A 14637-nucleotide genomic window follows, 5' to 3' on the forward strand; every position below is an offset into this window, starting at 1 on the left:
GAGAGGGCAGATGACACGCAAAAATTAATATGACACACATTTAAGATGTGCCCACAATGGCCATGATAGTTACTATCAAATAGTTTGCAGTTTGTGTTTCAAAGACATGTATAAATAGAAATTTTCATTAAAATAAGTCTCAAGATAAAGGTATCCACTGAATAGTAGGGGAGAATAAAGAGAGGGCACTCAGATTAAATCTTGCCTATAGAATCAGGAAAGTCTTCATAGAGGAGATCTTCAAAGCAGATGATTGGGGGAATATGGAGAAAGAAGAAGGTATGATGAAAGATAGGGAGAGAGAGATATAGAGAGAGAGACATAAAGGAGATAAAGAAGAAAAGAATTTAAAGAAGAATACTGAGGAGCACAGAGAAAATATCACAAGATTGCCTTGAGGTCACTGAATGATTTTGGAACATTCATATTTTGAGCATTGCAATATTTGTGGATAAAGGCAATAACTATTATTATAATATGCTAGTACTTCACGTGTTTTATTAGATGTTTTAACATTCTATATTTCAAATGAGTATACTGATCTACAGAAAGGTTGAATAACTGCTGGCCAAGGGCAGGGTAAGAATTTGAATGAATCCATTCAGATATGTAAATCCATACTTTATTTACTAAGCTCTAGAGAAAAACAAACAAACAAAGAAAAAACCCCAAAACAAAAGAAAAAGGTAGACTATCAAAAAGAGAGGAGAAAGAGAAGAAAAAGAAAAAGAAAGGAAAGCAAAGCAAAGCTATACATTTAAAATAGAATAATTAATGCTAGCTGGAGATAACTCACCAGTATCAGAGTTACACCAGGATTGCAGGATTCTTAATCCACATCCTCCCAATACACGGCACACCCGACCAAAGGCAGACACGTTCTAGAGGACTGTGGAGATTCCTGGAGATTCTTTCCAAATCTCTTCTCTCTTAATCCCAAAGCAGAATTATGGAAAAAAGAATTAATCAGCTGGAAATTGGTTTTTCGCTATCCAAGGACCTTATCATCTCACAAAGGTGTCAGTTTGATTGATTATACTTGTAAGACCATCCTAAGGAACAGAGAACAAGTTGCTGTTTCTATTACTAAATGCTTACCACAGTCACTGCACACCTACTTCACCTAATTTTCATAATAGTATTATACACATTGGTGCTAACTTCCTGACTTTACAGATGAGGAAGCTAAGGCTTTAGAGAAGTTTCACCACTTGCTCAAAGTCACATGGCTGATAAGTAATAGAGCAGCTCTAAATACCCAGGACCACATGACATTCAGTGGTTTAATACTTTGGAGTTCCCTGAAGCTTTTGAAAGCCCAGCAAGATATAGTACTTGGGTCAAGCTTTCAGAGAGCTACAACACCAAGTCTGAACTACAAATATTTTGAGGTATTTCAAGTAAAAGAGGTTGGTAAGATCAAAGAGTTTTTGGAATAAATTGAAATAATTGGAGAAATTTTGCAAGAATTATTACATCTTGACCTCTAATTTAGAGGAAAGACCAGCCACTGTTTTGCCAAATGAAATAGAGTTACCTCAGGCAACTTCCAGAAAAACTATAAATCATTAAAGAGTCATCCTCACTGTTCAGGAACAAAAGGTCTTCTCAGACCCTCCATCCACATTTCTGAGGTCCCTTCCCAATGTATGAATCTAGGACTTCTGAAATTAAAGCTCCAAATAACAACTGACAATTCCTGTGACTATTTTCCTTTGCTCTCAGGAGTTACTACCAAAAGTTCAAGGAGCTACGGATTCTCTTATAATTTACTATGTTGATTCCTGGCCTCCAGGTTTTAGAGATTTCAAAGATTTTCCAAACGAAATCATATGCCATGAAAAAATGGAGTATAATTTAATCCTTTCTATAATATTGTATCACAAAAACTGAGTCTACTAATATAAAAACTTGATAAACACTATAATTGTCCCACCAGGATGGGCAGGTCAGCAATGTACATATCTGCGGACTGAATGTTACCCGCAGAGAGGCAAGAACGTACCTGGAATAGTCAAGGAACAGAAAGAATCTCAGTGTGCGGAGGCCACAGTGAGCAAAGTGTAGAGAAGAAGGAAATGAACTCAGAAAGGAAGTTGGGAGGCCTAGGGCTGTAGGGGCATTTTGAGGACTTTGGTTTTTGCCTTGAGTGAGCAACTAAAGACATTTAAGTGATACGGTTTGAACTATGTTTTAACAGAAGCTCTCGGGATGCCATGTTATCAGAGACTGAAGGGGAGTAAAGACAAGATCAGGAAAACCGATGACTGGTTTAAAGAAGTGAATTTCTAAAGATGACCTTCTGGGACACCTCAGTGGCTCAGATGTTGAGCATCTGCCTTTGGCTCAGGTTGTGATCCCGGGGTCCTGGGATCAAGTCTCACATCAGGCTACCTGCTGGGAGCCTGCTGCTCCCTCTGCCTATGTCTCTGCCTCTCTCTCTGTGTCTCTCATGAATAAATAAATAATAATAAGAAAAAAAGATGTGCCTTCTACTCAGTGAAGGTGTAGGGCAGGGGTTAGCAAATAACAGTCCCCTGGTCAAACTGGGTTCTCAGCCTGTTCTTGTAGGATCTACGAGATAATAATGGTTCTTCAATTTTGAGAAGTTGTTGGAGAAGGAGAAGAAGCTACAGAAACTGCACATGGCCCAAAGAGCCTAAAATACTTAAAACCTGGAAAATATTTCCAACACCTAATATAAAGCCTCTGGCTGGTGGTAGGTCCTCAACAAACCTGGAAGGAGGAATACGTGAGTAACTTAGTTGCTGAAAATATTATGAAGTGATACGTGTCAAGGAACATTTGTGTCTTTACCCCTAACCTTGAAGAACAATGTCATTTTCATTGAGCTACTGAAAACTACGGTCTATTTTTTGAAACGGTAAAACGAGAAGGCATTTTCTCACATAAGCAATGTCAGAAACCAGGTTCAGGCACAATGAAATAGCAAAAAATAATAAAAAACAGTTTTATAGAGCTTTAAACTTTACAAAGGATTTTCATGTTCATCATCTCATGTTATCATGAAAATAGGTATTATTTTCCCATTAGAAATTACTACATCCTGGGACAACTGGGTGGCTCAGCAGTTGAGCGTTTGGCTTTGGCTCAGGGCGTGATCCCAGATTCCCAGGATCAAGTCCCACATTGGGCTCCTTGCATGGAGCCTGCTTCTCCTCCCTCTGCCTGTGTCTCTGCCTCTCTATGTCTCTCATAATGAATAAATAAAACCTTTTAAAAAAGGGGGGGGGGAGAAATTACTACATGCTAAATCCTTAGTGATTTCTCAAGAAAAGTTGAAGTCTTGAATGTTACATCTGTGAATTCTGAGGTTGTTCCCTCCACCCCCATGGGAATACTGAGTGCTAAATTCAACAGGTATTTTCAGTTCAAGATGGCAGACCAGAAAAACATATTTACTTTCTGTTCCTTTTGACACCATATTTAACAAAGCATAGAAATTCCAAAATGAAAGCAATCAATGCCAAGAGACTGGGGAAGTCATCCACTACAGAAAGGTTTTGATACATTTATAGTGAAATGAAAGTGAAAAAGTGAAAAAGTGAAATGTAGGAGTGATAAAATGACCAAGAAAAGACCACCTAAGAAGGAGCTGCACAAAGCCAGTTTGCTTCTGCTGAGCCTTGGTTATAATAAAGAGAAGAGAGAAGAGGTGGGCTGTAAACAAGGGGACAAAAGGTATTTTAGGGAATAAAAGTTCATTTAACGAGCTCCATGGATCATTCAGTCTGCCCTCCATATTAACTCTGTATGAATTACAATGGGTTGTTGGTGAGGAAGACAAGGGAACAGGGGATGAGTGGTCAAACACAGGTGGTTAGCTATGGCTCACTGCCACTACCACAGATCCCATCAAGGCTGCCCGCCTATGGCTTCATTTGCTGTAATCAGAGATTGCGCTGTATAAACTGTCAGACGAGAGGTAATCTTCCTGGCAACGATAAATTGCTGTTATTATTAAAATATTTTAATTAATGATGAAATTAATCATTTTTAAAACAATATTTTGCCTTGACGAATTCTGTCTCAACATGTTTGCTCCCGCCAAGCCAAATTATCTCAGAGTAACCACTTGTCACCTACTATTATTTTGATTTACAAGGACAAATAAGAGCATGGTCTTTATTTCAAAAAAGCACCCTGTCCCTCCCGTCTCATTTGGCAAGAAAAATGAGGAGGTAGGTTTTTCTGGGATATCCTTGTCCAAATTTCCTTTATTGTCCTGAAATACTAACTCTTATATGTTTAAATTTCCCTCCTTGAGAAAAAAAAAAAAAGGGAGATGGAACTAATATGACTGTAATTTATTGTTTTCACATACGTCTGACATGACCACCTTTTTCAGAGTTCCTATAAGAAATCTTTGCCCAAAATTTGTACAAGCTTGCTATTTTTGTTCAAACAAAATCAAGAAACTGTTCCTTATTGAACTCTTCCCAAATGATATCAAAGAATTATGGCTAAATGTCATAGCTGTAAATCATTTCTCTCCTAGAGAGGTTAGAAAGGGCTTCTAACGTTTCTCCTTTTTTCCAACAGAACGTGAGTCTGGTTGAAACCAACCTCAAAATGTGTTGGGGATGGAAGTCCGAATTTGCTCTAACATGCCTAAAAGGAATCTCTTCAACAGAACGCTAAAACTAACTTTGTACATATGAATTATGTCCAATGCTATTCTAAGTATAAAAGATAAATATATGACATTTAAAAATGTACATATATGTTTTTTACTGGTCGGTAGGATTCTTGGTTCTGAAACTTCTGCATGTCATATTCCTAAAATGCAACATCAGCCCCGTGAGAGAGAAAACACTTCAATGATGTAAGCCAAAGAAACAAGATTCAAACTAGGTAAAGCCCCGTGTTTGAGGATTTTCAAACTCTTCCTCGTCATGCTGAAGCTTCCACCTCCTAGGCAATAAAACATGTTTCCCTTGCCAGAGGCCCAAGAGTATGTGTCCTCTCTTGGGCGTAAGAATTTCTCGAATTGCATGTGGCTGCCAACAATGTGAGGTGAAGGGCGAACCTGGCTGGCCTACTCATAATGACGGATAAGGATCTTACTTTAATCCATTCATTACATTGCTCCACCATTAACTTCCAATAAATGATGTATTTGCTCTCTAGACATGAATGAGATGCCTTACTAGACATAGTCCTAGAGGCCAGAGAAACCAGCCTCGAATCCATATGCAATAATCCACTGGTGCATCCCTTTCAGGTAGATTACAATTTATCTACAATATAATCTTTAGAGATTTACATGAAATTTTTACATAGAATCTTACACATTTGGATCCTGCAAGGGAGACCAAAGACCAAATCGGAGCTGCAAGGCTGAATTACAAATGTGGGATGATGCTATGCTGACGACTGCTGGTCCATGACCTCTGTCTTGTAAGACCAGAGCTCAGTGTGGTCTCTGATCCATTTATCAATTGAACAAAAGAAGACCTAATATTGGGCAGTGCTTGAGCTCGTATTAAGTATAGCTCCGTGCTAAGTACCCTAAGAACTACGAAAAATAAAAATCAATTTTAAGAAAATGGTAACACACACTCCTGAGGAAAAGCTCTGGGAGAGTCAGGCTGGGTTCGAACACAGGCTATGCCACTACCGTCTCTATGACCCAACGAGCGCTGTCCATTCTAGGTGTGGTTTTGCCAAATTCCCATAAAGAAAAGAACTTACCTGCAAGTGAGAGGGGGCCGGAGGAGGCAGCGCCAGTCAGGTCAGGGTCCAGTGTCTGCTCAGAAACCTTAAAGGCCGCGTAGGTGACACTGGTGACCGGGCTGTAGGCCTCGCAGGGTGGCAGCGCTGCAGGGCAGCAGGGCAGTAGGACTGCAGAGAAGCATGGTGGAAGGGCTGCAGGGCAGCAGGGTGGCAAGGCGGTAGGGAAGCATCGCAGCAGGGCTGCACGCCTCTCAGGGTCGCTGAACAGCCAGGCAGCAGGGCGGCAGGGCTGAAGGCCTACCAGAGCAGCAGGGCTGCAGGGAGGCAGGGCAGCAGGGTGGAAGGGTGGCAGGCCTCACAGGGCTGCATGGCAACAGGGCATCAGGGATGCAGGGCAGCAGGGCAGAAGGGCTGAAGAGCGGCAGGGCTGCAGGGCTGCAAGCTCCCAGGGCATCAGGGCTGCAGGCCTCTAGGGCCACCCTGCTTCAGGGCAAAGGGCTGCAAACCTTCAAGCCTCCCAGGGCGTCAGGGCTGCAGGCATCGCAGGGCATCAGGGCTGCAGGCCTCACAGGGCCGCCTGGCTTCAGGGCAAAGGGCGGCAATGCGGCAAGCATCCCAGGGCGTCAGGGCTGCAGGCCTCTCAGGACGTCAGGGCTGCAGGGCCGCAGGGCGGGAGGCCTCCAGGCCTCCCCGGGAGGCAGGGCTGCAGGCCTCGCAGGGCAGCTGGTTGGCTTGGATGCCGGGCAGCTGGGCAGCAGGGAGTCAGGGTTGCAGGGCAGCAGAGCAGGGCAGCAGGGCTACAGGGCAGCAGGGCAGCAGGACAGCAGGGCGGCAGTGAGGCAGGCCTCCCAGGGCAGCAGGACTGCAGGGCAGCCGGGCAGTGGGGCTGCATGTCTTCCCGGGCCGCAGGGCTGTAGGGCTGCAGGGCTCCAGGGCGGTAGGCCTCGCAGGGCCGCCGGGCTTCAGGGCAAAGGGCTGCAAAGCTTCAAGCCTCCCAGGGCAGCAGGGCTGCAGGCCTCGCAGGGCAGCTGGTTGGCTTGGCTGCAGGGCAGCAGGGCTGCAGGGCTGCAGGGGAGCAGGGTGGCTTGGCTGCAGGGCAGCAGGGCTGCAGGGCAGGCCCTCGGGGAAGCAGGCCAGTCAGCGCCTCTGGGCCTTGGGGGGTCCTGAGCTCGCCTTCCTCGGCTTCCCCGGGGAAGGGTGGCCACGCACACCCTCGGGGCTGAGTGCTCCGGGCCTGGCCCCTGCAGTCCCAGGCCGCGCCCCTCCCCCACGCTGGCGGTTGCCAGGCTGGGGCTCAACCGCCTCCGCCCCGCCCCGCCCCGCCCCGGGTGGCGGCCCCGCCCACCTCGGGCTGCTGGTGGGCGCGGCCCCAAGCCCCGCCCACTGCCTGCCCGGGGAGGGGCCCCGGAGTGGCGGCTCCCGCAGGTGTTCTAGGGACACCTCACAATGGCCGGGCGCAGCGCTCAGCGGCCCAGGTGTGCTGCACCTGCAGAGGAGCCAGGCGCCTCGGAGACCCTCTCAGGTCTGGCTCCAGCTCGCGACTCTGGGGCGCACAGCTAGCCCTGCATGGGCAACCTCCTTGGCAGGTGTCTTCGCCCTCCCCGCCGCCGGCCCCTGCCCGGCCGCAGCCGCCCGCTGGGCACCCCTGCCTGTGACACCGCCCGTCCTGGCCGCGACCACCCTGCCGTGCCTGCCCCTGCCCCCTGCTCTGGGCGCAGGCCATTCCCCCGGGATCGCAGGCCCCTACCGGCTCGCTGCCACGGGGAGCCCAGGAGGCGGTACCCGCTCCCTCAGGCCGCGGGCCCCCCTCTGGGCCTCCTCCCCGTGCTGAACTGGAGGGACCCTCCGGGCCAACCGGGGCTGTCTGCGCGCAGTTCCCTGGGGTGCCGGCCCTCGAGGACTGGGAGGATCCCTGCTCTGGGGCGCGCGTTCAGGCGCCTGCATTCACTACCTGCACAGGGAGCCAAGGCTGCCAGTCAGGTACCATCCCCTCCCCGCCCCCTTTGCAGCCCACAGGGGACGGAGGACAAGGTCCCAGAGCACCCCGGAGAACAGACCGAGGCTCTTGGTGGGAGTGGCCGCCCCCGGAGCAGTGGGGGGACACCCTGGACATCCGAGCCCCCGGGCACCAGTGGCGTTCCCAGCCTCCGGCAAGCCAGCCCTGCAACTCTGGACCGACGTCTCGTGCCCTCCGGAGAGAGCTCGTGGGACAGCACCCCGAGGGCTCCGAGGTCCTCCTCTGAAGGCCGTGTTGCCACCTCTTCACGTGGTCCCGTGGGAGATGCCCTCGCGAAGGCCGACAGGGATGCGGCGGTGCTCTCGGGCCCAAGCCCAAGCTGCCCCTTGCCGCAGGGGACGTGCACCGAGGAGGCGGAGGCTGGAGACCATCGGCCTGTGCAGAGCACGCGGGGCGGGTCGAGGAGGGACACGCAGGCTCAGAAGCCGTCGGGCGTGTCACCGCGGAGCCCTCTGCCACCAGCACGTGCCAGCAGCAGGCAGAACAAGCGGAAAATAGCCATGCCTCTCTGTCTGCCACTGCCGCCACCACTGCCACTGCTGTGGGATCGAGGGGACTTGCCCGCACCCCCGAAGCTTCCTTGCCTTGCTCTTGACAAGAACCTGGGCACCTTGCCGAACACCGAGTGTCCGAGGAACAAGCTCTTGAAGGACAGAACCAAGATCGCGGCAGGCTGCTGGGCCGCTCGGCCTGCCCCTTGCTCCCCGCCACTTGCCTCGGAGGCTGCAGGCTCCCCGCCCGCGGCCGCTCCCGCTGCCCAAGTCCCTGCTCCTCCCACCGCCTCGGCTGACCCTTCTGCCAGGCCCCCGACCCTCTCTGTCCCGCCGGCTTCCCCAACACAGCCTGGTGCTCGGGAAACAGGACCCGGAGTCCCGAAATCTCCTCCCCTTGCTCTTCCTGCTGATGCTCTTCCTGCCCTTACTTCCAGCCCCATTAGGGAAACTCCACTTCGCGGAGGTCCTCTTCCTCCAGGCAGGGCTACAGCACCGACCTCTGACCGCCCCACACCTTCGAGCACCTCAACCTCCTTACACCCACCCTCCTGCGCAAAAGAATCCCCAACCCCTATGTGTGTAGACTCTCCCCCTCTTTTCCTAACGACCCCTCTTCCAGGCCGCTCCACAGGGAGCTCTGTCGTTGCAGTCCGGCCTGGCACCTCTAAACCGACTTCTTCTACCATCGCAGCAAAGTCATCTACTTTGACCTCCAAGCCTATTTCAAATCCTGCTGTCGTGGACATGGACACTACGTCTCCTTCCCGGGCTGTCATCGTCCGCGCGCCCCCACACTCCAGCATGAGCTGTCCTCCGTGTTCCCGGGGCCATCGCAGTATGAAGCGCAGATGCCCTGCAAAAGTTGCAGCCTCCGCCAGTCTACCTGCGTCGATGGCCCCCGGCCCCACCCCACTTCCTGATCAACTCTTCAGCCTCCACATCACCCCTCAGCCCACACATGGGACTCTTGCTGGGAGGCAGCCAACAGCTTTTCTTCCCGGTGCTCCTATCGCCACTGGCTTGCCCAACCTGAGTTCTGGAGCCACCACCACTCCAGTGGGCAGCACCTCTGCAAACCTCAACCCTCACTCTGACCCCGATGCCATGGATACCACATCTCCCTCCCGGGCTGTCATCTTCCACACCCGCCCTGGGTCCCAGAAGAACCGCTTGCCACTTTACAAGGCGCTTCCTGCTTCTGGCAACACACCACCCAGTAGCAGCACTGCCTTGGCCCATGGCTCTACCACTTTACCTCAAAAGTCAGCCGTCATACAGGCCTCCGTTTCGATGCATCCTAACCCAGGAATCGCCCCTCACTCTGACCCCGATGCCATGGATACCACATCTCCCTCCCGGGCTGTCATCTTTCACTCCCCCCCTGGGTCCCAGAAGAACCACTCGTCATTTTACAAGGCACGTCCCGGTTCTGGCAACACACCACCTACCAGCAGCACTGCCTTGGCCCACGGCTCTACCAGTTTCCCTCAAAAGTCGGCCAGCATACAGACCCCCGTTCCGATGCATCCCAACCCAGGAATCGCCTCTCAGCCCACAATTGGAGGTCACAATGGGCAACAGCCTAACAATTCCTCCCTGTTAGGAAAAACAGTTGCCCCAACACAGGCTGTCGGCCTGGCCACTCCTATAACTCAGCCACCCAGAGGGACCACAATGCAATCGGGGTTTGCGGGCTCTCCTTTTGGCACCACTGTCAACAAGCAGACGGCCTTTGGTAACCAGCCAGGTATTCTCCACACTCCTCGTGCTACCACGACTGGCTTTGGAGGTCCCACTGGGATCCCTAGCACTGGGAACGGTAGCTCACCGGTTACGGGTACCACGACAGGCCCACAGACCGTCGTGGGGCCTGCAGTCCCCAGTCGCTCACCAGTAAAACCTAACACCACAGGCCCTCAGACCTTTGTGGGACCTGCAGTCCCGAGTGGCTCACCACGCCCGGATACCACTACAGACACACAGATGTTGGCGGGACCTGCAATCCCCATGGATGGGCTTAATGTGTCCACACCAGGGTCCATTCCCTCACAGGCATCAGGAGCATTCAACGTTGGAGCTGGACTGAAGGCGACATCCAGCACCCCTTCGGCTCGTCCTCTTGGTCAGATAGCCTCCAATCCATCGCATGGAAGTCCAGCTGCTGCTATAGGAAGGGCTAGTACTGTCCCAGTAGTGGGACATGCTTCTCATGCCACTTTCCATCCAGGCACCAGGCGCCCACCTGCCCAAATCACAGGCGGTACTGTGATGGGAAACACCACCATTCCCCCTGTTGGAGGCGCTGGTGCGCCCACTGCCAGTACGTGCCCCCAAGGATCACCAGGAAGAACAAAATCCGGGGAAGGACCCCCCCCAAGCCACAGCACTTCTCCGTGTGGAAACGCCACCACCACAAAGGTCTGTGTGTCCAAGCTCGTGCGTGTTTCCCTCTTACAGAGCACCAGGGCCTTGCCTGGCCACACGACCTCACTTTTAGTTGCAAGAAGCAGCACCGAGATCTCAGTGCTTCGATGCACTTCTAGTTCTACCTTCCCGCCAGGCACCCGGGGCCCACCTGCCCAGCAGGTAAGTGGTGTGAAGGCGGGGAACAACATCACTCCCACGACTGGAAGACCTGGAATTCCTGCTTTATGTCAGCATACCGGGGGCCCACCTGATGCAAGCACAGATGAGAACATCATCGTGTCTATGATGGCAGCCCTCTGTATCGGCAACCGCCCTCAGACCCCTGGGGGCCTACCTGTGTCTAAGGCCCCTGGTGCTCCCGGGAACAGCACCGTACCTACTGCGACTGGACATCATAACGGTCCCTCATTCCTACAGAGCACACAGAACCCCCGCAAGCCACAGCACTGGTGGTGCAATGGGGGTTACCGCCATGCCTTTTAGAGAGAAATCTCCACTCTTGGAACACGTGGGCCTGCCCCTAGTCAGGGCACCCCTCTGACTTTGGTGAGCCAGCGCTGTGTGTGCAAGTTCTTGGTCCACTGTTCTGTGCTCTGCGCATGGCTGGGGAACCTTCATAGCCTGTCTAGGAGCCGCCACCAACTGGTTCCTTTCTTTTGTCATGAATCTCAACCTCTACGGAACAGACATTCCCCCACATATTCTGTGTCATAGTAAATGGATTTTGCTGTATCAGACCCTCAATGGGCTCTTATCTTTCCCAGATTACGTAGATATACTTCTATATCTATAAAAGTTTGTTCTCACTAATCTGCCTTTGCTCGTGTGTCTTTTTGTCTCGGCAGTAGAGAAAGAATGAACCTATGTGAGTGGGGTGGGTTGAACCAGACTTTGTGCCAAATTTTCCGTGTCTCAGTGACTGGAATGTGGAAGTAGCCACAGGTTCTGGCTGCACACACAGAACCTGAAATCTGCATTTTGAGTGTAAGGGATGGGAATCCAGGAGGAAGGAAGGTCCCAAGGAGGGAGAGATGAGGTGACTCGTCCTTGCCTCCACCCTCTGTGCTTTGCTCTCCTCTCCCCCGACTCTGACCTCAATAGAGGTTGAATAACCCTTGATGAGTGAAAGGAAACCACCCTACGATTTTAGTTTTCTAAAACTATTTAAATGTTTTCTTGGGTGCCTTCCTAGTTTAGACTTAGGCCAATCTTTCTTACGTGTTCCCACTTCACCCAGAGAAGACAGATTTGAGCCCGGAGAAGCAAATGGAAAAAGAGCACATACATGCCTGCTCTGTCTATGTGTGTTAGAAATTTCAGTTGACTTAGAATTTATTGTGCTGCTTAAGCGCACTAGAACAGGTCCTTTTCAATAATCAGCCCAGCTCTGATCTAAATCACTAAAATATCAAATCACCTGTGTGGGCAGCAGGGAGGCAGTGTTGCAGGGCAGCAGAGCAGCAGGTCAGCAGGGCAGCAGGTCAGCAGGGCAGCAGGGCTGCAGGGCAGCAGGGAGACAGGGCTGCAAGCCTCCCAAGGTGGCAGGACTGCAGGGCAACTGGGCGGTAGGGCTGCAAGTCCCACAGGGCAGCAGGACTGCAAGGCAGCAGGGCGGCAGGGCTGCAGGGCAGCAGGGCGGCAGGGCGGCACGGAGGCCGGGCGGCAGGGTGGCAGGGCTTCAAGCCTCCCAGGGCATCACGACTGCGGTGCAGCAGGACAGCAGGGATGCAGGGCAGCAGTGGGGCAGTCCTTCAGGCCTCCCAGGGCTCCAGGGCTTCAGAGCAGCAGTGCTACAGGCCTCGCAGGGCTGCAGGGCTCAGGGTGCAGGGCCGGAGCGCTGCAGGCCTCACAGGGCCACGTGGGTTCAGGGCAAAGGGCGGCAAAGCTGCAAGCCTCCCTGAGCGGCAGGGCTGCAGGCCTCTCAGGGCATCAGGGCTGCAGGACTCCCAGGGCAGCAGTGCTGCAAGCCTCCCAGGTCGGTAGGCCTGTAGGCCTCACAGGGCGGCAGAGCTGCATGGCACCAGGCAGGGTAGCAGGGCAGCAGGGTGGCAGAGCTGCATACCTCCCAGGGCAGCAGGGCTTCAGGCATCGAAGGGCGGCCGCGCAGCAGGGGGGCAGGTCTGCCAACCTCACAGGGCAGCCGGGGTGCAGGGCAGCAGGGAGGCAGGGCTGCAGGCCTCGCAGGGCATCAGGGCTGCAAGTATGGCACCACGGCAGGGCTACAGGGCAGCAGGGCGCCAGGGCTGCAGACCTCGCAGGGGGTAGGGCACCAGGGTGGCAGGGCTACAAGCCTCCAAGGGCAGCAGGGCTGTAGGGGAACAGGGCGGCAGTGATGAAGGCCTCCCAGGGCGGCAGGGGTGAGGTCTCGCAGGGCAGCCGGGTGGCAGGGCAACAAAGTGGCAGGGTTGCTGTCCTCGTAGGGAAGCTGGGCTGTAGGGCAACAGGATGGCAGGACTGCAGGCCTCCCAGTGTGTCAGGGGTTCGGGCCTCCCAGGGCGTTGGGGTGCAGGCCTCACAGGATGGCAAGGCTGCAGGGTTCTCAGGTCGCTAGGCCTGTAGGCCTCACAGGGCGGCAGGGCTGCATGGCACCAGGCAGGGTAGCAGGGCAGCAGGGTGGCAGAGTTGCATGCCTCCCAGGGCAGCAGGGCTGCAGGCATCGAAGGGTGGCAGGGCTGCTGGTGGCAGGGCTACAAGACTCTAAGAGCAGCAGTGCTGTAGGGGAACAGGGCGGCTGTGATACAGGCCTCCCAGTGCGGCGGAGCTACAGGATGTTAGGCCTCCAAGGGCGGCAGAGCGGCAGGGCAGCAGGGCGGCAGGGCTGCAGTCCTCGTTGGGCAGCAGGGCTACAGGAATGGAAGAGCGGCAGGGCAGCAGGGCAGCAGGGCTGCAGGCCTCACAAGGCGGCCAGGCTTCAGGGCAACAGGGCGGCAATGCTGCAAGCCTCCCAGGGCGACAGGGCTTCAGGCCTCCCTGGGTAGCAGGGCTGCAGGTATGGCACCGCGGCAGGGCACCAGGGCACCAGGGCAGCACGGATACAGGGCAGCAGTGCAGCAGGGCTACAGGCCCCCAGGGCGTTGGGGTGCAGGCCTCACAGGACGGCAAGGCTGCAGGGCAGCAGAGGGCAGGGCTGCATGCCTCCCAGTGTGGCGGGGCTGCAGGGATTTAGTCCTCCAAGGGCGGCCAGGTGGCAGGGCAACAGAGTGGCAGGGCTGCAGTCCTCGTTGGGCAACAGGGCTACAGGAATGGAAGAGCGGCAGGGCAGCAGGGCAGCAGGGCTGCAGGCCTCACAAGGCAGCCAGGCTTCAGGGCAACAGGGCGGCAATGCTGCAAGCCTCCCAGGGCGGCAGGGCTTCAGGCGTCCCTGGGCAGCAGGGCTGCAAGTATGGCACCGTGGCAGGGCAGCAGGGCGGCAGGGCTGTCGGCCCCCAAGGCGGCGGGGATCAGGCCTCACTGGGTGGCAGGGCTGCAGGCTTCGCAGGGGAGCATGGCAGCAGGGTGGCAGGGTTACAAGCCTGGTAGGACAGCAGGGCTGTAGGGCAACAGGGCAGCAGGGCTGCAGGCCTCGCAAGGCTGCCAGGCTTCAGGGCAACAGGGGAGCAATGCTGCGAGCCTCCCAGGGCGGCAGGGCTGCAGGCCTCTCAGGGCGTCAGGGCTGCAGGACTCCCAGGGCGGCAGGATGCAGGCCTCCCAGGGCTCCAGGGCTTCAGGGCAGCAGGGCGTCTGGGTGGCACGGAGGCCGGGCAGCACGGTGGCAGGGCTTCAAGCCTCCCAGGGCATCACGACTGCAGGGCAGCAGGTCGGCAGGGATGAAGGGCAGCAGGGCAGCAGTGCTTCAGGCCTCTCAGGGCTCCAGGGCTTCAGGGCAGCAGGGCGTCAGGGCAGCACAGAGGCCAGGAAGCACGGTGGCAGGGCTTCAAGCCTCCCAGGGCATCATGACTGCAGGGCAGCAGGTCAGCAGGGATGCAGGGCAGCAGGGCGGCAGTCCTTGAGCCCTCCCAGGGC

The 14637-nt window shown here is 54.2% G+C and overlaps 1 protein-coding gene and 1 long non-coding RNA gene across 9 annotated transcripts in view; one reads left to right on the forward strand and one right to left on the reverse strand.

Annotated features, from left to right (window-relative positions):
- The window catches only part of LOC119875975, a 151065-nt gene extending 144678 nt beyond the window's left edge, over nt 1-6387 (reverse strand). For 5 of the 8 annotated variants that reach the window (XR_005354090.1, XR_005354093.1, XR_005354092.1 and 2 more), the window contains exons 1-2: nt 5716-6387; nt 797-929 (exon numbers count right to left, since the gene is read on the reverse strand). This is a non-coding gene — a long non-coding RNA (uncharacterized LOC119875975). The remainder of the gene's footprint in view (nt 1-796; nt 930-5715) is intronic. The other 3 variants (XR_005354095.1, XR_005354094.1, XR_005354088.1) reach the window with 3 other exon arrangements.
- Nucleotides 6388-7263: 876 nt separating this feature from the next.
- LOC119875910 (nuclear pore-associated protein 1-like) lies at nt 7264-11118 on the forward strand. Its single transcript, XM_038525507.1, has one exon. It carries the CDS (start codon nt 7264-7266, stop codon nt 11116-11118), a length of 3855 nt encoding a protein of 1284 aa, XP_038381435.1.
- The last annotated feature ends 3519 nt before the right edge of the window (nt 11119-14637 follow it).

This window comes from Canis lupus, chromosome 1, assembly GCF_011100685.1.
Source record: "Canis lupus familiaris isolate Mischka breed German Shepherd chromosome 1, alternate assembly UU_Cfam_GSD_1.0, whole genome shotgun sequence".
NCBI classification, from domain to species: domain Eukaryota; kingdom Metazoa; phylum Chordata; class Mammalia; order Carnivora; family Canidae; genus Canis; species Canis lupus.

Coding starts and splice junctions, on each gene's coding strand:
- LOC119875910 (XM_038525507.1), top strand. CDS start 7,264: ATGGGCAACCTCCTTGGCAGGTGTCTTCGCCCTCCCCGCCGCCGGCCC.